Source organism: Carettochelys insculpta, chromosome 5 (genome assembly GCF_033958435.1).
Source record: "Carettochelys insculpta isolate YL-2023 chromosome 5, ASM3395843v1, whole genome shotgun sequence".
Lineage (NCBI taxonomy): Eukaryota > Metazoa > Chordata > Testudines > Carettochelyidae > Carettochelys > Carettochelys insculpta.
In genome coordinates, this window is record NC_134141.1 from 48634887 (window position 1) to 48657218 (window position 22332).

Below are 22332 nucleotides of genomic sequence, written 5' to 3' on the forward strand. Positions count from 1 at the left end.
TCAAAGTTTGGGGCTAGTGTAGACGTAGCCATAGACATTTATCTAACCTGTCCTTAAATATCTCCTTGAGATGGAGATTCCACAACCTCCCTAGGCAATTTATTGCAGTGTTTGACCACCCTGACGGTTAGGAATTCTTTCCTAATGTCCAACCTAAACCTCCCTTGCTTCAGTTTAAGCCCATTGCTTTTTGTTCTATCCTCAGAGGCCAAGAAGAATAAGTTTTCTCTCTCTTCCTTATGACACTCTTTTAGATACCTGAAAACTGCTATGTCCCCCCTTAATTGTCTCTTTTCCAAACAAAACAAGCCCGGTTCTTTCAGCCTTCCTTCATAGGTCATGTGTGTGGTTTCCTATAATCAGGCTGCGTCTACACTTGCATTCCTCTTTCAAAAGAGACATGCAAATGAGGGAAAATCAGATATGCAAATGAGGTGCAGATTTATGTATCTGGCACCTCATTTGCATATTTTTTCCAAAGCACTTCTTTAAAAGAAGAAAAGCAGTGTAGATGTCGCTCTTTCAAAAGTAAAACCTATCTTCGAAAGAACGCTTCTTCCCATAAAAAGCTTTCAAAAACCTATACTGTGTAGCAACATGGGCATACTGAGTCAGCTCCATGATTCAGCTAGTCCAACCTTCTAAGGCTAGTGAGTTGCCAGGTGAACCAGACAGTCCAGTATTTGGGCTACCTGTCTTGTTAAAAAAAATCACAGAATACTGGACACATAAATGTCCAGTAATTTAATTTTAATTGCAGCTGTGGGCAACCAGGCAGGCTAAAACCCCCTTCCCACTGCTTCCCAGAGAGGCACCGCTTGACAGCTGCAATGGTTCCCTCCTGTTAAACACCCCGCTCGCTCAACCCCCCGCCATACACTCCCTGTCCCCATGGTCCCAGCTCACCCCGCCCCCCACGCTCCAGCTCACCTCCCCCAGCAGGGGCCTCCAGTTGCATGCCTGGGGCTCCCCTCCAACCCCTGTGTCCCAACCCTCCTGCAGACCTGTGGATCCAGACCCAACCCCCCCCCAACCCCATGTGGCCCCAGCTCACCCCCCTGCGCAGCTGGCTCAGCACGCCCGAGACGCCAATCCCCCCGCCAGCTCAAGCACCCCACCCCAGTGCACCCCCTGTTCAATACCCCCACCCAGCTCAACCCCTTCCCCTGCAACTCCAGCTAACACCCCCCTAACCCTGCACGTGGGGCTTTGGCTGTCAGTTGCTGCCAGCTTGCACAGGGGCTCTAACCCCTCTACCAGCTCAACCCACTCCTGCTCCAGTTCACCCCTGTTCAATCCCCCCCTGCACCCAGCTCATCCCCCCCACCTGTCCCCAGGTCACAGACCCCCGCGAGCACGCAGGGGGCTCTCAGCCCCTGCGTGCGCAGAGCTCCAGATGTCAGCCACTGCAGGTGCATGAGGCTCTACACCCGTTGCCCCCTCCCCCCCACCTGCGTGTGTCCAGTATTTTTGTGGAAGACATCTGTCAATGCTAAAGGCTGCAAATGGACATTACCAGATGCTTCAGAAGACAGTTCAAAACAAAACAGAACACCACACAGCAGGGAGTTAGATGCTTGAGATTCTGTCCCTATGGAAGTCTTAAATAATAGTTGGAGACTGACTAAAACCCTGGAGCATGAAGTTTTATAACGCTTCCAACACCTGCGTTTTAGCATTAATCACTATGGCTCTGGCTGCTCATGCTACACACATACATGCATGGGCCGTCTTTCATTTTTTACTGAAGTCCTGGTGGAAATGGCCCCCAATGTCAGGGGTCCAGTGTCACATGACAAATTGTGTGAAGGAGGGTTGGGTAGCCGGACTACTCCCCCACAACGTCTTTTTTCTCTTTCGCTCTCGCTCTGGCCCTCAGAGGCACAGCCGAGCACACTGGCACTTCTGGCGCTGCGGGCACCCCACGCTGGCCGGGAAACCCCAAGACCCCAACGAGCCAACAAGACACGTGCGTAGTACGGCCGGGAAGGAACCCGCGAACCTTATTAGCCAATCAGATTTCTCCCCGTCACAGCCCAGCCCCGCTTTCCGGCTCGCCCGTCACTGACGGCTCAGGGGGCCGGGATATGCCCGGAAGCAGAATGTAGGGCACGCGGCTCCGTCGGGCACGAATTGCACCAGGAAGTAACCTAGCCGCCACCGGTGGAATGCACGTCCGGTAACGGTCTTTCGACCCCGCCGCTCCTGAGGTGCTACGCAGGAAGAGGCGGTGCTGAGACGCTACCGGCGCTGGAATGTGACCTTCCGATTGGCTCCTCGTGATCGAGTCGAGAGGGTGTGGGCGTGGTTCCGCGGGGCCCTGTGTAGGCAGGGGGCGCAGCTGCGGGGATGGGGAATCGGGCGGAGGTGAGTGAGAGCGGGGTGCGCATGCGTGGGTTGAGCATATGCCTAGTCATGGATGGTGTAGGATAAGGTCCAGATTAGGTCTGTGTTTCTCAAAGGATGGACGTGGCAGCCTCTGGGTTTGGCCACACAGTACTCCCTGTAGGCCCAGTGCTTGGGCAGCCTCTCAGGTGCTACCCAGCTGATTGGCAGAGCAACCTCAGCTAACAGTATGCGTTTCTCTTCCTGGTGCACACCCATGCATGTCTTGGTGCACGTAGCAAAATTTATTCTGCCTATGGTTGGGAAAAAATTAGAGACTGCGCTGCTGGCCAGGCTTCCAGTGTGGATGAGGGCATTTGGGTGCTGTAACAAGCCTAAGCCCATCGGGGGGCAGATGGTGGGAGTCTGCACTTGTTTTCTCAAGCCTACATTCTGACATCACCACCTCCCACTGTTAGAGTACTTGTGGGTTGCACCCCTGCAGCTTGTCCTGTGCCAGTAAGCCTGAAGCCTTCTCTGCATTCTACTCATATACCAGTTAATGAATAGCAATCTTTAACTCAAAGCCCACAATTTCTCTCTGTTTATTAAGGGTGGCATCGACCTGTCACGTGTCTGCAGTCAACTCCTGTACTCCTCACTATCACAAGGAGTAAGGGAAGTCAACAGGGAAACTCACCTGTTAGCCTTCCTCAGTGAAGATGGCCAGGTAAGTCAACTGCAGATAAGTTGATTCTGGCTACAAAGTTGCTGTAGCCAGAATTGCATATCTGCAGTTGACTTACCTGCTTAGTGTAGACCAAACCTAAGCAAACTGTTACTTAACAACAACAAGAAGAATTCCTGTGACACCTTATAGACTAAGAGATATTTTGGAGCATGAGCTTTCATGGGCAAAGACCCACTTCGTCAGATGCAGCTTAACAGGAAATCCTATCAGAACTGTAAATAAACACCGCCTGAGTATCCTTACTAAAGCCTTTCATTTTTTGACACAGCGGGTCTCTTTCTAAAATGTTTAAAAACATTAAAAGTTTTGTCTGAATTTTTTTTTTTTGTTAAGATAAAGATCACACCTATAACAAAACTGGTATTTTCTACAAGGTGAAATTCCCATGTTCTTCTTTGACAATCTCTGTGTTGATTGTTTTCCCTTTTGGCCAAATGGCTCCTAGAATTGTAACATAGCCTTTGTAGTATACTTAAAGTTTGGTTTTTAGCATGAATATTTCAATTAAAACCATAATATATGAATTAATACTATTTTATAAATGTATATTTATAAGTATAGGATCTCCTAAGATTCAGCAAAGGCATAAGCATACTTATAATAACCTTTAATGATAGTTAATAGTAGCCATTTTTGTGTCTTTTTTTCCATCAGTGTTTTTTTTTTTTTAATGGCTTCTGCTGACCATCTTGTACTTATTGTTAGAGAGGAATGGGTTTTGCTATATCTTTTTTTTTAAATGTTTACAACAAATGGTTCTATTGAAAATGTAATGTTTGGATATAAGCTTTCTAAACTGCTAATAAGGTTGTCTGATTTATTCAGTCTTGTGACACTCTTTTGAACAGGTTGCAGCTGTCAACATTTCAGAGCTATTGAAAGGTTTTTGGTTGTGTAGTATTTAATGTGTAATAGTAAACCTAATCTCTAATGATACCCATGATTTTAACTTTTAACATGATTTTAACAGCTCTTACTGTACAATTGTAAGTCCTGATCCTGTAAATTTTACTTTGCAGGCATGAGTGTCTTTGTGCTGGGCTCTTTGCAGGGGTAGTGCCATAGAGGTCAAAATGGTGACTTGAAATAGGAACAGAACTACTTTTGTGTCCTGAATTACAGTAGTACGTCAGAGTTATGTACCTCAGAACAGATAATGTTCCTGTCTTTAAAGAAAACGTTACACTTCTTTCAAAATCTTTGACTTTATATAGCTGTGAAACTTTACTGTGCTGGTGGAAAGTGTTGATTTTAACCATCTCAAATCAAATAAAACAAACAGAAGCAGTTTTTTTACCTTGTTAAATTTTTTTAAGCTTTCCCTTATTTTAGTAGTTTACTTTTAACATAGTACAAGTTGAAGATTTCTTGCCCATCGCCTTTGGGACCTGACTGGTACCAGACAAAAGAATTTGCTGGATGAGGGGAGGTCAATATTTTCTAGCACGTTACCAACACTTCCAGTACTTACTGGGCTCTTAGAAGACATTTAGGGGGTAAAATACAGCTAAATAACAGCACAGAACACTAAGAGCCCAGAATGTTGGCTTTAAACAAACTTTATGGGACCACATGAGACTTGGCCACACTCCTGTTGAACACTTGTCTGGCTGACTAAAATCATTCCAGATTAGTTTGCCAGACGAGAGAGTTCAGGCTTGGAGAGGTTCGGCCTGTACTGTACTGCACTTTTTAAAATCTCTGCTGCTGCCCGATTGCCTGCTTCTGGTTTCAGATAAGGTGTGTGGTTGACAACTTAGTTTGTAACTCAGGGGTTGGTAACTCTGAGGCTCGACTGTCTTTTAGATATCAAGAATTATCATGGCTTCTGTGTTCTGTACTTCTGTTTTAGCTGCAAAAAGTATTATGAAGAATTGAGCTTACATTTCTGACAATGATTCTGTTTTAGTTGCTACAGAGGAAACACTAGAATGCAAACAAAATATCTTCTTAATTGCAAAAATATTTCTTCTTTCAAAACTCCTGTTAACAAACAAAACACATTTTATTTTTTATTTGTATTTTGTTAACAGGTTTTGAAGCTATTCAAAGCATTGCACAGAACACGGCAACAGGTTTTTAAAAATGATACCAGAGCCTTAGAAGGTAAGAATTTTTGTCTCCCTAGTGGGTCGTCTGCATCTCTACAGAAGCCCTAAAGACCTCCCTCCATTGTTTTGAAGGTCTCGCAGCAACTATCGTCCTTCTCTCTGAGGGGAATTGAATTAGATGAGCCCCTTTTTGAAACTTGCTATTGTTTAATCACGTTAAGGGGTTCAGTCACACAGGGTAAAGCACTGTTTTTCCTTTTCTGAGTGGAGTTTGCATGTAGTCTTTGCTAGTCCAGGGTAGGCATGTGAAATCCCATTAAGTTGGTTAACCAGTTAAACAGTAGCTTTAACCAGTTAACCAATGAGAGGGGAGGGTGGCTGGATATGTCACTCCATCCCAGGACATGGACTCCTCCAATTGAGCTGGAGTTTCCCTGCCCATGGTGCTGCTGTGGACCTGAGCTGCTCCAGCCTGGTCCCTGGCGCGCACTCCCTCAGCAACCCACAGGTGCTGGAGCAACCCCTGTTCCTGGTCAGTGGAGGGCTACTCCAGCCCTTACTGGTTAACCATTGCCATCTCTCGTCCTGGGAGCAAATAGATGGAACAGGTTATCAACCTGAGTCACAAGTGTGATAAAGAAATCATTATTATTTTGTTGTTCTATTATCCTAAAGCAAAATAAGCCCACACCAAGAAAAAACAAGACACTTCCCCCTCCTCTGAAAACCTCATCCATTTAAATGCTTTAATTTGTCAGTCTTCTTCAGCTACAGTTAAGAGGATGCATTGTGATCTTGATTAGAGCTGTGCAGAAAAAGGCAATTCTGCTTCACAGAGGATTTAATATTTTGAAATTTGGTTTTGTTGCAGTTGGAAGCAAAACCCTAAATATTTCCAAATCCTTCACAAGAGGGAATAGAACCCCAGTTCCATGGCAGGATGACCTAGTGCAGTAGAGCCTGGATATCCTGAGTTCTCCAACTCTGTGGCACTCTACTTGGCAGGCTGCCACAGACCCTGAAGCCCCCCAGCTTCCAGGCACTCCTCACAAAATCTTTATTGAGCACTCTCAATTCTAGTACAAAGAAGAAGTGGTCCTGAGCATACATGGTTACAAGTATTTGAAGGAGTTTGTAATGTAGCATATGATGTTGTTTTTTCTTTGAAGCAAATCAGTTATCTCTGCAACTGCTACTTTCTACTACTACTTAATCCTTGTACTCCATGAGGAGCATAGGTCATCTACAAGTCTCCTCCAATTCACTTTGTCTTGGGACAAAGCTTCTAGTTGGCTCCAGGAGTACCCCAGTTGTCGTCATCCAATCTCAGTAGATCTTCTCCATGTTGTCCGAGGTCGTCTTCTTTTGAGTGTTCCTTGCAGGTTCCAGGGGAAGGCTTGACAGACTGTGCTGGATGATGGTTTTCTGAGAGTATGGCCTAGCTATCTCCACTTTCTTCTCTGATTTCAATGTCATGGTGTTGTTGAAATGCCTTGGGGAAAAGTTAGTGTTCTTTCTCTTTTCTACTTTTTTTTTGTCAAAAGTATTTGGAGGAAAAAGGGGTGACTTAGGTATCTCTTCTCTACTAAGTGTAAACACTGCCATAGAAGAAGGCAGAAAGAGAGAGACTACAAAAACAATGTCTGTGATAGAAAGAGCAAGGGAGCAGAAGGGAATGGGAGAGTCAGGGAGCTTTGAAGTTGAGTTTTAGAAGTTGGACCTTTACTGCTATAACTATGCAAGTTAGGACGGTGACATAGCTCCCTAGCACGTGGATAGTAATGCGCTTATATCAGTATAATTTAAGCTTGCTTTGTATTGAGAAGGGTTTTGAAAAGCTTAAGCTATACCAACCACACTGAGTGTATACATGAGTGGGTGGCTATGCCAATCACACCTGTGGGTCATGCTTTGACTTTACCAGTGGAAGATGTTTGTGGGTAGATGAGCCCAATGTGTAATAAAAGTAAGAGAGAGATTGAAGATATGTATGATCTTAGCATGGTCAGAATAGTGTAAGAAAGGAACAAACTTCTGAAGAGTACCCTTTTGGACAGGTGGCAAGAAGAGATGAATCATAGAACACTAGGACTGGAAGGGACCTCAAGAGGCCATCGAGTCCAGCCCCCTGCCCCAATGGCAGAACCAAGTACTATCTAAACCATCCCTGATAGATGTCTGTCTAACCTGTTCTTAAATATCTCCAGCGATGGAGATTCCACAACCTCCCTTGGCAATTTATTCCACTGTTTGACTGCCCTGACAGTTAGGAACTTTTTCCTAATGTCCAACCTAAACTTCTCTTGCTGCAGTTTAAGCCCGTTGTCTCTAGTTCCATCCTCAGAGGCCAAGAAGAACAAGTTTTCTCCTTGCTCCTTATGACTCCCTTTTAGATACCTGAAAACTGCTATCATGTCTCCCCTCAATCTTCTCTTTTCCAAACTGAACAAGCCCAATTCTCTCAACCTTTTTTCATAGGTCACATTCTCTGGACTTTTAATCATTCTTGTCGCTCTTTTCTGGACCCTCTCTAGTTTCTCCACATGTTTTTTGAACTGCGGTGCCCAGAACTGGACACAATACTCCAGCTGAGGCCTAACCAGCTCAGAGTAGAGTGGAAGAATGACTTCTCATGTCTTGTTCACAGCATACCCATTAATGCATCCCAGAATCATGTTTGCTTTTTTTGCAACAGCATCACACTGTTGACTCATTTAGCTTGTGGTCCACTATAATCCCTAGATCCCTTTCTGCTGTAGTCATTCCTAGACAATCTCTCCCCATTCTGTATGTGTGAAACTGATTGTTCCTTCCTAAGTGGAGCACTTTGTATTTGTCCTTATTAAACTTCATCCTGGAGCCTAGAAAGGGGGAGATTTATTATAAACAGTTCCCTTGGTTTAGTATTTTTTTAAATGTGTTAAGGAAAAAAGTCGACACTATTATCAGCCTTCTTCCCTTATGTCTGTTGTTTCAGAAAATTGTTCAGCTGTGAAGCGTCCTTCGGCTAAAATTAATGTGCTAAAACTGTTAATTTAGAGCTAAAACCCTTCAAACAAATTGTGTGGTCGTAAATCATGCAGTGCCACAAAAAAGCTTTTCTCTTATGTTGAGCTTAAGAAATACCAGTCCCAATAGCTCAGAGGTACATTTCTTCAGAAAGTACATTTTTTCATTTGTTCACTGGAATATATATTCTTTTAATAAACAGAGAAACAATGTCAGTTTGTAATAAATTAGTCTAATTTCTTGTCATGATTTTCATAGATTACATCCAGCATAGAGATCAGAGACAACTCATTAGACACTTCACTTACTGTTAGGAAGCTGACAGTCTATTTTAAACAAAATACCATGGACTCTGATTTCAGTCTCTTACAGGCCTGGCAAAGGAGAATACATTTCTTAAGTGCATCACACTGTTATTTAGCTATTAAAGAACTTCATAAACTTTAAAAGGCCAGTTTGGCCTCTTTTGTACATTTATTTGTAAATTTCTTGTACATTTTTTGTTGTTTTTTTTTTCCTTAAAACCAATGGCTGAATATTTTTCTGCTAAAAAATCTGAGTTATCATCTAATCACAAAGGACTGATAATGAGAAGGAATTTTAAAAAAAAAACAAAACCTAAACTACTATTTTACTTGGCTGCTTTAGCTGCAAGACAGAAGATAAATGAAGAATTCAGAAATAATCAAGACGAGACTTCTTCTGAGAGAATAGCAGAGGTATTTATTTTGTGCTACAAAGTTTAATAATACTTTTCATTCACATAGTAGCGTCATATCAAAGGATCCCATAATATTTCACAGACACGAACTGAGACTTGCAGCCAGAGCTTTGTGTATAAACTTACTTGCTGTATTGTGGCATGCTGTCACTTTGTTTGTGTAAAAATTGCAAATGGCATTTTTCACATTAAAAACTGCACAAAAACCAACTTTCTATGCTTACAATTCAAGGCCATATTTGCTCTGCCTATTTGCAAGTTTGTAGAAAAGATAGGATGGCTTTTCTAAATTGTCCAATTAGTAGAAATATTTTCCTTTTCTCCTTATGCAGTCAGGCTAACTGTTAGACTAGTTACCAGAGTAACTGATCATAATGGAACTCTGGCCTTATATTCTAAGAATGATGGTCGTATACTCATTGTACTGATGGGTAAAATGCAGTACAGAAGTTATGTGGCTTGCCAAATGTCACACAAAGAGACTACATTTATTACTACACTATGAGCTGGGGTATAATTCCAAGCTTGTGCACATGTACACATGCTGGTTTGGGTCGGAGTGGTCTGAGTTATGCGCCTGCAAGCTGGAAGTCACACCCGTTCCTCGTTAGTATAAATGTAGTCAGCTGTTGGCAGAGCCAGAAATAAGTTCTAATCAGTGCCGTTTTCTTTTTTAAAAAGTGCCAGCGCTCAGCCAGCTGCACCCCTACCCCTCAGTAATCCCATGGCTGAAAGCACTGGTTCTGATTTGTATCATATCATGGATTCCATTCCCTCCCCAATAATCAAGTGTTTGTGATTGAGCGGCATCGTACTTGCCCTTAGATCTCTCTTTTTTTTTTTTTTTTTTTTAATGGTAAGTTAAGAGTCTGTGGTGTAGAAATTTTTTTTAGCTCACTATATAATTCAAACTCTCCTGGCTGTTACGTTACAAATTTGCAAAGTCATTTAATTAGCAGCAAATTTATGAATTTATTTAGACCTGAAGTTTTAAAAGTTGAAATAGTGTGAACTGAAGGTTTTATTTTACTGTACACAATGAAAAAGTGAATTAATTGTCATCACTTTTTTTTTCAATTCAGCATATTTTCCAATTCATTGAATTCAGTCTTCCAAAATGCTCTTGTACACACCTGTATGCTACTGCTCCTGAGCCCAGGAGCGAGGACGTTAGAAGAAACTACATCTTATGTTTAAACACATATTGTAGAGGGGGAAAAAAGACCATCAGTTCAGTACTTTGCGTCCTAGCACCCACGTATCGCTGACGTTAACATTTCTGCGTATTCATTCAGGACTCTCTCTAGCAGTGTCAGCTTGTTGCCAAGCAACAGCGGCAATATTTCTGTGCATGTGTCCTAGGCATCAAGTCCTGTCATCTGTTCTATTTTTTGTTTGAATGATGTAGCACTGTTTTAGTTGACATATAGTTAAGACGCCAGCAAAATTCTCAAAGCTACATGTGTTGGGAGTAGTGATCTACAAAACGCATGTTTCATATTGACTGTTCCTTTGATGCTAGTTAATTGGCATAGTCATTGAATGAACAGATTAGTGGAAAAAATTGTTGCTCTCCAGCGAGACCATAATGATATCTGTGATGCAGAACATGCCCTATCATGTTTAATAATTATTATGGATTTATATGCTGAAGTTTCATTAATGCCAAAGAATTGGACCAAAGAGTGTTTTACAGAAACAGTCAAAACAGCATGGTATCAATCACCTCAATACTGCTGAAAATAAGGCCACGTATTCACGTACATTGTTGCCTACCTTCAGAAATCCATTTTTCAAAATCTTGGTCATATATATTTGTTGCTTCATCCACTGCAACAGTAGAGTATAGCACATGTTTTCTAGCCTATTTGACATTAAACAGTATTTTAGGCATAGAAGTGAAGGACAATAACCTGAGAAATTTTGCAGCCTAAGGTACTCCTTTTTTTCTCTAAACTTCTCACTTGTGAAGTGATATACACTGCTGGGAGGAGCTATGCAGAGATAAATACTAGACATTAAACAAATACTGTCTGTGGCAAAGGGTATGCACATGGAGACCTTTGTCATGCTGCTTCTCAAACAGGGAAGGGGTTATGTTGTTGTAATCACACACTTCTAATGATGATGATCTCTGGGGAGAGGGGTAGAACTCCATCCCTCAGTCATTCCTGCTGCTTTTGGTCTCCTTCCTGTAATAGCTCAGCACTACTGACTCAACCTCTCTGACTTGGGAGTTAAAAAGGGGAGAGAAATCCAAACCGTACCAGAACTGTAAAAAAACCTGACTTCCTGATGACAGTTCTTGCAAGATATTCTTTGTGGAGTTCATGGTAACTGGACAGCAATTAAAATATAATTACTCTGGTAATCTACTTACCTAAATATCCCCCTGCAGTTTCAATCAAATAAAGTATTTTCTACAGCTGTGTGTGTTACCAACAATAAACTGGTTTAATCTCTGGGGTGTATACCAGAGTGACATAACTATTGGTTCGTAAAGCACTTTGGAGTCCTCAAGGATAAAAGGAACTATGTAATCATCAGATGCCTTATTATTCAGAAACTCAACCGAATCTCTATGGCCCCTTTTCATCTCGAGAGATGGTGGTTAGCAGCGGCGATGAGGATCTATGGGCGGTGTTTGAGTCTGCAGCTTCTCTCGTGGCGTATCCATTCAATATTGGATTTGCATGGTCAATTGCAATGACTGCATGTCAGTCTATTTCCAAACTCTTGAGTCTGAAAGCTTTTCCTTCTGAGACAAAGTTCTTTTTGTGTCTTGCACGTATACTGTCGAAGGATAATGTGCCCTGTCATAGCAATCGCGGCCAGGTATTTTGATCTAATGATATAGACTCTCAGTATTTTGGACTGATGTTGAATTTTTTCATGGCATTTTTCCTTGTATCCTAGAATCTTAGCTTTGGTCTTCCTCTTGTTCTCAATCCACACGATGGCTCAGTGAAGAGGATTTCTTTGGGAAGACGTTCATCACCCATTCTTCTCACATGACCTATCCATCGTAGTCTCCTGCTGTAGAGGATCGCTCTAAGACTGCATATGCCAGATCTTGTTTGAGTCTGCATTTGAAACTTTATCTTGCCAGTTGATATTGTTAAATCTGTGGAGGCAGCGAAGATGGAAAGTCTTCAGTTTTTTCTCCTGGTTCGAGTAGGTGGTCCATGCCTCAGAACCATATAGCAGGATACTCAATACATGTGCCTAGTAGATTAGTATCTTTTTCACTGTCCGTCTAAAGAGTGTTCCGTGCACATTTCGTAAGTCTGCCAAAAATAGTAGCTGCCTTCCTGATTCTGATGTTCAGTTCTTCGTCCATGGATAGGTTTGTGGTGACAGTAGGTCCAAGGTAACAGAATTGTTGAACCACATCTAATGGGCTGTTATCCACAATGACATTGGGTCACTGAGGTATACCTTGAGTGAATACAACAGTATTCTTCATGCTTATGTCAAGGGAAAACAACTTTCAGGCTCTGGACAGAGAATCCATCAGTAACTATAGTGTGTCTTCATTATGAGCTGAGAGCTGCATCATCTGCAAAGAGGAGTTCCCTAATGAGGACTTTTTTGACCTTCCATTTGGCCTTGAGTCTCGCCAGGTTGTCGAGAGAGCAGTCTAATCTTGTGTGGAGAAATACATCGCTGTGTGGGTTTTGAAATGCACAATTTAGTAGAACTGAGAAGAATGCCAAAAAGGGTAGGGGCAAGAGCACACACTTGTGTGATTCCACTATTCATTGCAAATGGTTCCAATGTAGATCCATCATATTGCACTGCTGCTCTCATGTTTTCATGAAAGGATGTTATGAGTTTGAGTAGGGTCAGTGGGCAGCCAATCTTGGTTAATACTCTGTGTAGTCCTGATCTACTAATTGTGTCAAATGCCTTTGTTAAGTCCACAAATGCAATGAACAATGGCTTTCCTTGTTCTCTGTGTTTTTTCCTGTAGTTGTCAAACAGAGAAAATCATGTCCACTGTTGACCTGCCACCCCTGAAGCCACGTGTTTCTGGATAGACTCAATCTGGGAGTTTTTGCAGGTGTTTGAGAATGACACGGGCAAATGCTTTACCTGTGATGCTCAGTAATGAGATGCCTCTGCAGTTGTTGCAGTCACCCTTGTCACCTTTGTTTTTATAGAAAGTGATGATGTTTACATCCTTCATGTCGTGGGACATCTGCTCTTCAACATTTTAGGAGTAAATCGTAGTGGAAAGGGAAGACCACAGCCTTGTTTGCCTTCAGAACTTCAGCTGGGATTCTGTTTGTTTCCTGGTGCTTTTCCATTGGAGACAGCATTAAGAGCCTGAGAGAGTTCCTCCTCCATAGGCTCTGCATCTAGCTCTGACGTTTCTGGAAGAGTTGGGATGAGGTTGTCAAGTTCAGATTGTGTTGTATGCTCGTGGGAACAAAGACTAGAGTAGTGTTCCGCCCATTTGGACATCTGCAGGTTTTGTCCGTGATCATCTGTCCATTTAAATGCTTCATTGGATAACTTTGGTAATGTTTGGTCCGAGTGCTTTCTTCAGTCCATCATACGTAATTTTCAGGTCACCCAATTCAGATGCCTTTTGAATATTAGAATATAGATTGGTCCAATACTTGTTCACACACCACCTGGATTCTCTCTGAAGAACAGATCTTGCGTGTTGAAGTTGATCTCTTGTGCTTTGAGATGGGTTCTTTCTTTAGTCAGATGTGCCTTGTGTTTTTCTTCAAAAAGAGGCCTAGGAATGTCAGCATTTTTATCAATCCAGTCTTTGTTAGAGAATTTACGTGTTCCAAAGGCAGATTTTGGCACATTCGTATATTGTATCTCTCAGCCTGGACCATGTTTCATCAACGGTTTGTTGATCACGATTTTGTTCCGTTTTGCGAGTAAGATCATCTGCGACAACAGGGCGTTTCAGCACATCCCTAGTATCGAGGGTATTGATCTTTCATTTACTCTATTTCTTTGTCATGTAAAGTTTCTTTGGGATGATTTTCACTCTACTGATGATCAAGGAGTGATCAGTGTTGCAATCTGCGCTATGGTATGCGCTTGTAAATTTGATGGCATTGAGATGTTTCCTGCATACCAGTACAAGGTCAGTTTGATGCCAGTGACCGGATCTGGGCTGGTGCCATGAAACCGTGTGACATTCTTTCAAGTTAAAGAAAATGGTGATGCAGAGCTGATTGTGAGACCTGAATTTGAGAAGCCTTTGACCATGTTCGTTCATTTTCCCAATACCATGATGACCAAGGCAAATGGGCCAGGACTGATCATCATGTCCATCTCTTGCATTGAAGTTGCCAAGGATGTATAGTTGAATGTCAGTTGGAAAGGAGTCAGTAATTTTCTGAAGATTATAATAAAAGTGATCCTTGTTTCCGGTGCACGACGCCAACATGAGGGGATAAGCACTGATGATGTTGACATATCCTGACCTGGTGCAGAACTTCAAGGATATCATGCTTTCCAATTCAGCTGTCGGCATATTGATAAATTTCAGCAGATTGTTCCGAACAGCAAATCCCACTCCGTAGAGGCGGTGTTCCTCTGAACTCAAGCCCTTCCAGAATAAAGTGTGGTTGGTTTCTTTCACTGACCCAGCATCTGCGAGCCTGGTTTCCTGGAGAGCAGCGATGTCAAAATTCTATTTGCGTAGCTGTTGATCTACGACTACTGTTTTGCATATTGAATCTGTGTTCGTAAGGTCATGGGCAGATTCAAGTCCCAGACACATGGTCTGCACATTCCAGCTACTGAGCTGGAGGCAAGTTGATTTATTGTTTCATTTTATGGTGGATATGTCATTTTTACATCTACTTTTCAATTTTTACTCTATCCCCATGCACCCCATGAGGAAAGCAGATGTGGTGGGTCAGCACCTGATTGACCGGGGGGGTGCCTGTCTTGAGATGGGTGGTAGCCTACCAGTGGAGTACAATGATGCCTCCCAACTGGTGTCCTCCTCTTCACCAGTTGAGGAGGGCTTGTAACCCGTAACTGCCATTTCCCATGTTGCTTCCATGCTATCAGCAAGGATGGAGTGTCCTGTCCATTTGGCACCCTCTGACACACTGCATTGCCTGGGATAGTGTTTGGAGCAAGTGCGTTGCCCAAGCAGCACTGTCCCCCTCTCGGTCGCCCCAGTTGAATCCAAAGGAAAGACAGAAGTCAGTATGTTCGGAACTGAGGTGACTGCAAGGAGATGCCAAAAGCAGGTTTGACAAATCCTCCTTGCTAACCACCTTAGGGTCTCCACTCCAGATTTTCTGTCTTTGTTTGGTCCCATAGCCTTTGGATTTCCTGAACCTACCCTCAAGGCAGTGAGGAATTTTCTGACAGGGTTGTCTTTCCTGGGGTGACATGAGGGGTCACACTCCCTTGGATGCCGGCGACCAAATCATGGTTCATATGCCATTTGGATTATCCAAAATAATCTAGGGACCCAAGTATCCCAGACCCTCATCTCATGCAGAATGAGGGGGCAGTAGCCTTATTTGATGATGGGCTACATACGCCATGCCACAACATTGTCACTGAGCACTTGTGATTTTTTTTTAGTTGGGACAGTGGATACCAGCCAGTGCCCCTTCACAGCCTGGTAAAGTTGCCTCTGCTGGTCTGCAGCTGCATATTTGCATGATAAAGCACACTTATTTTGCAGCAAACCTCTGAGGAGAGACCCCTCATATCCACCACCTGGAGATGCGCCATGCAGCAAGCAGCTCAGCTCCCCTCTGCTCACCAGACAACACAGGCATGGGGCTCCCCAGGACAGAGATTCTTTCCTTTCACATATTTGGGGTTCCTACAGTAACAACTGGACACCTATCACAAACTGCAGCCTCCAAAGCCTAAGTACGGAGAATGCTGCAGTTCTCTTCTAGCAAGAGGGAAGCTATGATCTTTATTAAGGCAAAAATCATGCAGGAGTGAGTCGAGGGATGCCTGCTGTTCAGGGTCACCCCAGATGGCTCCAGTGTTCCCCGTGACTCCGCAGAGCCCTATCGGAGCCTGGGAGCTCGGAAGCACCAAAGCAACATGAGACCACTCTGACCTCAGCTGGAGAGCACCCAGAGTCCAAAACCAGAGCCTAGGGACAGGCTGCTGACCAGGAATCCCATAGGAGAACAAGTGTGCAGTACTCCCACATGGATCACCTCACTCTCTCTCCTGCCCCTTCATCAGCCAACCAGGTGGTGAGCCCGGGGGTCAGTCCCAGCCTGTTGCCCTCCGACTCGCACAGGGAGGCCCCGGGAAGCCCAGTCCCAGTAGCCGGCCCAGCTATTTTTGATATTTTGTTATTTAATATTCATCAAATATCATCAGTGTTCTTACACCTTTAGCAAACATGGAAGTTGTTTACAAGTGTAACTTCCAATGTTTGAATTGTTCTGTTTTTTCTTTACCAGCTTATGAAAATAGGTTCAGATGTTGAAGTTCTACTCAGAACATCTGTTATACAGGGCCTTCACACAGATTCTGACAGACTGCGTAAGTAGAACTGCACGTTTCTTTCTTAAGGTATTTAAAACTGTGCTGAACTTCAGTGACAAAATCTGAAATTGAGAGAGTGTTTCTTTTTGTTTTCCTCATGATGTTTTATTTTTGTTACTAGGCCCTGCATCATCTTTGTGCACTGATTACATTTCACACATTTTCCTGTTTTATCAAGGGAATGAATTTCTTCAAAATATTCCCAGATAGGCTGTCTCTTACGCCCAGAAGCCATGATAGTTTTTCTGTGGCAAAAGTGTGGGGGAATATAGGAAACTCTGTGTGTGCTGAATAATGTCTTCCCGTTTTCTTTCCAGTCCACTCCACTGTTCTTGTCTATGCTGCCTCTGTCTTTGCTATAAAATTGTCTCCATCTTCAAGTCAGTGTCCTAACTCCTTTGCCACGGTTGGCCCATATCCACCACTGCAGAAACAGAGAAAAACAACAGTCCTGTGCCGCCTATGTCTTTCTCTGCACGTGTCACTTTAGTCTGCTGGGAAACAAAAATTGAAAGCCCAGAACTTTCAAGAAGAAAGAGCTGGTAGTTCAGCTGGACAGAATAGGGTCATTGTCATTTTTATGAGACTGTAAGTGTAGAATGCTGGTGATGAGATGTAATTACAACTTATTTTTTCATTATTTTAAAACACTTTTAAAAATTGGGTTTGTTTTTAAATCATCGATTTTTATCCACCCGGTTAGGAAGAGGCTTTTTCTCTGGATATTCCATAATTGTCCAGTAGCTGGTTTGTTGCACCTTCCTCAGAAGCATCTGGTACTGATTACCATTATCCAGCATGCTGAGCAGATGGACCTATAGAACTATGGCACTAACCACATTTCTGATCTCATTGGTTGTTCTTTAGTGGCATTCCAAAAATATATGAAACTGATCAGACTATTGTGGATATTAATTATATTGTCGTGACATGACAATATAATGCCAAGAGATTAAAATGCATGCACTGGGTATTATTAAATTTCTATAGAAATTAACTTCTGCATAGTTTTTTTTTAAAAAATAGTCAGATTCTTTTTTTAATTTCTGCCAGCCTGGACATTGTCAAGGCTGGGAGAAGTTTTCAATGAGAAAATGGATTTTCAGCTAAGAGTTGGTGTTAGTTACATTATGTAGAATCTCACTCACCAGATTTTTGTGACATTGCCATTCAACCTGTCAAGTCAGCTTATCCACTGTTGTGCAACTTGGTTTTATTTTGCAGAGGAAGCTGATACAAATGGAGCTTTTGTTGCCCCAAAGTGCCATATATGCAATGCATCCTGATGGTTTTGATTTTGGATTTGCTATGGTAATGGGTGGGATATGTGCCACACTTTATTTTTCAGTGAGAGGTTAAGAAATTCTGTCTCCATCAGCCTTTTTTATTTGTCCTGCTTGGTTTTTATTTGTATTTTTCTCTCGCACACAGTTTTGTCACTAAAATGTAGAGGAAAAAGATGTGAACACTGGGGCACAAATCCATTTAAAAATGTGTTAAATACTGTTTTATTACCAGGGCCAGACAATGAAAAAAGAAATGTAGCTTCAAGGGAAGTAAGTTCCTTGCTTTTTCTATAATACATGGGAAAACAGCATACTTTGGATGAGCTGTGGCTGATTACACGCAAGGAATGGAATCTGGAGTGTTTGTTTTTTTAAGAGGTTGACTGTACCTTTGTTTAGTACTGGCCTGACTAGTCAAAGTACAAGATTGTGTATGCAACCATGGTGCCCCAATTGGTAGGTTGTGCCACTTGTATATATTTGACAGCACCCAGGTGAAGAACTCCCAAGTGGATATCAAAGGAGCCAGATGGTCAAAACTTTATTAGAGCCAACAGCAGTTAGCACAGTACCTAGCCAAGAAAAACCTAATGCATTACTTTTTTTCCTCCTGCAGTGAATGACATTTGACACTTAACTTTTATGCTGGTCTTAAAAAAACAGGTAGCATATTGATGAATATTGGAGACATTAAATGAGGCATCTATATATTAAAGTATTTTTATTCATATTTAAATACATTGGAATCAGGATCACCAGAAACATAGTAGTTTTGCCATCCTGTGTTTCTAAAATGTCTTCACGTGAGAATTGGCAAAATGTAGCCATGTAGAGTGTTAAAATATATTCAAGGATGTTAACAACAGCAAATTAGGTGGAGGAGGTGGAAGAGATTTCTGATGAACAGAAGGTAAAATGTTAGTACAATTTTATTGGCTTACCATAGTGCTTCTTGTAGGTTTAATTTAAAACTAGGGGTTCTGTAGTAAGCTGCTTCATTGCTTGTAAAAATAGTAAAGGACATGTATATTTTTGGAGAGCATTATGATAAAATACTATACTTATGATTTTTTTTCAGTGCTTATTCCCCGGAAAGATCTGCTGCTAGACAACATTCCTTACTGTGATACTCCAACACAAAAGCTTTGAACACTCAAGAAGTAAAGTACATCACTTTTTTTTCTTTTTTGTCAAAATAAGTTTAATTTCCTGGAACAAAATCCCTGAAAACAAGTAGTAAAAATCTCCATGTTCAGACTTGACTTAAAAAATATTGAATCCTTTGGCAGGAAACAAAGATTAACGCAGTCTACTGATTGTACTTTGAACTGGGAGGCTGCATTTGAGAGAAACAAGAGTGATGTTACAAGTTTCTGAAGGATCCTTCACTTCATTAGGAAGGCTTATATTTCCATAGAAACTAAAGTCCTGTATTATTTTGTAAATATATCCTAGGTGTACTCTTTTATCTCTGCCAGTACTGGGTACTGTCAAGTCTGAAAAAAGATGACAGAAAAAATGTTTCATTATTTTTCAGAGGTTTGACAAAGTTAAATTCTACAAACTAAGATAGAAGTAAAGCATTCAGTCCTGAAAATATATATTTATAAATTCAAATATATTGACAAACTGCTACAAAATAATTCTGAAAAAACATACGTTAACTCTAGTAAACATTTTAATTATATTATGCCACAGGCCTGTTTTCTGACATCGTTATCAGCTGTACAATAGTGCTCTAGTAGTGTATGTGAAGGTTCTTATAAGATGTAGTTAAATAAATTATCAGCCTTTGCAGAGGGGACAATGAGTCTGTGATTATATTTTTAATGTGCATGGGTGACACAAGACCATATTGGGTTTGGCTATTTGGATCACTTTCGAGCACGAAAACATAGCCTAACAAATCGTGCTATGTTAATCAGACCATAACACTAAAGAACTTATGCGTTATGACCACAGATAGATTTACTGAGGCATTTATCAACAATAGAAGCTGGTTACGTTGGCACTAGTAATCAGTAGTAATATGACTGTGTAGGCGTCTTATTTCTAGAGCCAATAATTTTAATTTCAGAAAAATAATGAAGTAGAATGAGCTACCATAGTACTTTCGGTGAGCGGGATGCAATCTGAAAGTATTGGATAGATGCATTCATCTCTTACTTATGTTACATTTTGATAGAGATAAAAGATAAATGTAGTAGCACAACTAAACATAAAGGCTGTGTCTACACTTAAGAGTTTTGTCGACAGAAGGGGCTTTCTGTCAGCATAAGTCAGGAAGCATCTATACACACAAAGCGTTCTGTCAACAGAGTCTGGAGAGAATGCTGCCTGGGTCTACACAGTGCTTTCCCGGCAGATCCATGCTAATGGGTAGTCTCGAAATTGAAAATGGCTGGTCATTAGCATGGTGCTGCAGCTCATTAGCATAGCTGCACGAGAGCTCAGCCTCAGCAGAGGGCGGGGTGCCGGCAGGGACACGTCCACACAGCCTCTTTACTGAGATGGCACCTCCCTCTGCCGAGACTGAGGCAGATGGCACCTTCCTCTGCCGAGACTGAGCTCTCGTGCGGCTATGCTAATGAGCTGTTGGACTATGCTAATGAGTGGCCATTTGTAATTTCGAGGCTTCTTGTTATCATCCATCTGCTGGGAAAGCCACTCCTTGTAGACCCAGCCAAAAATTTGAGGCATAACATTCTGTCACCAGAGTACTGTAGCCAGAAGTGCAGTGTAGTCACTTCTATTAACAGAGGGCTTCTGGTTGCCGGGAAGCCGTTTGCAGAGCTGCCATTCCACTTTCTGTCACCAGAGGGCAGTGGAGTCTGGCAGTTCTCTGTCTCTAGAGAAAGTTGTGTGTAGCAGCAGTCTGTCAACAGAGGTTCTGCTGAGATTTCTGTCGATAATAACTTTTGTTATCTAGTGTAGACATAGCAAAAATGTAAGATGTTCACGTTGACTCACAAAATTGTCTTATGCTGTCATTCTTCAAAGTAGAACCTAGTTATATATTAGCAATCTATTATACATTTTCTAAATTAAAATTCAATTTACAATTATTAAATAAGCAAGTGTCAAGCAACCTGATTTGCAGACATCTGTCATATTTGAAGTATTTGTATTCAACCTACATCACCCTATTTTTTAAGAGCCAATTCATTCCTGCAGTTCATAACTGCTGTGGGCCAATTGGCTTTGATGTGGAGCAGGCCCTACTGAAATATGTATCAAGACTTATGTATATAAAATGTACTGATATCACTTCCATCTATATTAAGGTAACGCTACACAGTGCAAGTGAAAGTTTGTATGAGACAATATCACTATAGATTTGTGATTATTCTGACATTGTGCATGTTTGTTTATATTCAGTAGAAGCCAACACATTCTTAAAATGACTGGTATGCTGTGAGTGGGTCATTATTATTGAAGTGTGCACTCCCTTGAAAGGATACATAAAAATTAATAGGTCTTCTACAGTAGCTGTCCCCACACTACTGAGTAAAGATGGTTCCAGATTGTGTCCTCCTGATTCACACCTAAAGGATTACCAAATTCAGCATGCTTCTTTCTTCTTATCATAACTTTAAAGCAAGATAAGTGTTTGGTTATGGGATTGCTTCTCGTAAAACCATACAGAAAGGAGACAGAATCACCAGACAAGTGTAAGGGGCTGTCTGACTGGGGATGCACCCCTCCTGTCTGGGACTGCCTCCTCCTGCTCTGTCGCAAGGAATCCTTTAGAGGGCACAGGAGGGGCTGTAGCTTCCCCCTCACCCCAGTTTGTCAGGGATGCATAAAATCATACAGAAAAGAGACAGAATCTTTAGGCAAGTGACAACGGTTGGTTGGGGAGCAAGCACCCTCTGCTCCAGCCTGCCTTGCCCAAGCCTCCTCGGCTCCTGGCGCTCCTTAGGGAAGTTGAGAGGTTTGCAGCTCTCTCCTCAGACACACATTCATATGTCGATGATGCTGCCTGTTCTACTTTGTCAGGGAGCAGTGCACCGTTTGCTGCATTCCTCACTCCAGCTGGGGAGAGCAGGAGGCAGAAGAACCTGGTCCTGCTCTGTCCACAGGACATGCACCCCTTCCCTGGCTGTGCCCGCTAGAGCTCAAGTGGCCAGGGAGAGGCACTTCTCACCTTGGCTATAAGCTGCTGTAATCCTCTCTCCCAGCAGCCACCTTTGTACGGCCCCACCCCAGAGTAATCGTTTAAATGAAGCATGTACGTTTCATTTTATTTTCTAAAAAACAAAATTAATCGAGTTAAGGACCCCAGCAGCAGGGGTTATATCATACAGAAAAGCTCTAGAGTTGTTTTTCCCTGACTAAGGTATAGCTGAAACACCTTGGAACTTTGTCCTTTGGTTTAATGTACATAGCCTTGTAAGAAGAATTGCACTGGTGTAATCTGCTTATAGTTCTACTGTATTAACATTCCAGGCTCCCTGTTACTGTCATATATTCCTGGGGTGTTGGAGTTTCAAATGCAGAGGGGAAAGAAATCAGGCTTGACACATGTGCTGTCACTGTCAAACCCCACTGATCGCTCTTAAGTCTTAATTGAGAATTGAAACCCAGAAATGGTTTGGAATAGAGAGGTGACTCTCCAAAGGCCTGTGAGCAGAGCTGGCCCTCGACCACATGGTGCCCAAGGTGAGGAGCATC

The 22332-nt window shown here is 42.3% G+C and overlaps 1 protein-coding gene across 1 annotated transcript; it reads left to right on the plus strand.

Moving 5' to 3' along the window:
- Positions 1-1961: 1961 nt before the first annotated feature.
- Positions 1962-21106, plus strand: LYRM7 (LYR motif containing 7). The gene is made up of 5 exons (XM_074994149.1): positions 1962-2367; positions 5110-5182; positions 8785-8855; positions 16288-16369; positions 18737-21106. Exons 1-5 carry the CDS (start codon positions 2350-2352, stop codon positions 18805-18807), a joined length of 315 nt encoding a protein of 104 aa, XP_074850250.1. The 5' UTR covers positions 1962-2349; the 3' UTR covers positions 18808-21106.
- Positions 21107-22332: the final 1226 nt, after the last annotated feature.

Bases quoted from the DNA above. Each gene is read 5' to 3' on its own strand.
- LYRM7 (XM_074994149.1), top strand. The intron at 5,183-8,784 runs GTAAGAATTTTT...TGGCTGCTTTAG, and splicing joins TGATACCAGAGCCTTAGAAG to CTGCAAGACAGAAGATAAAT. The intron at 16,370-18,736 runs GTAAGTAGAACT...ATTTTTTTTCAG, and splicing joins CACAGATTCTGACAGACTGC to TGCTTATTCCCCGGAAAGAT.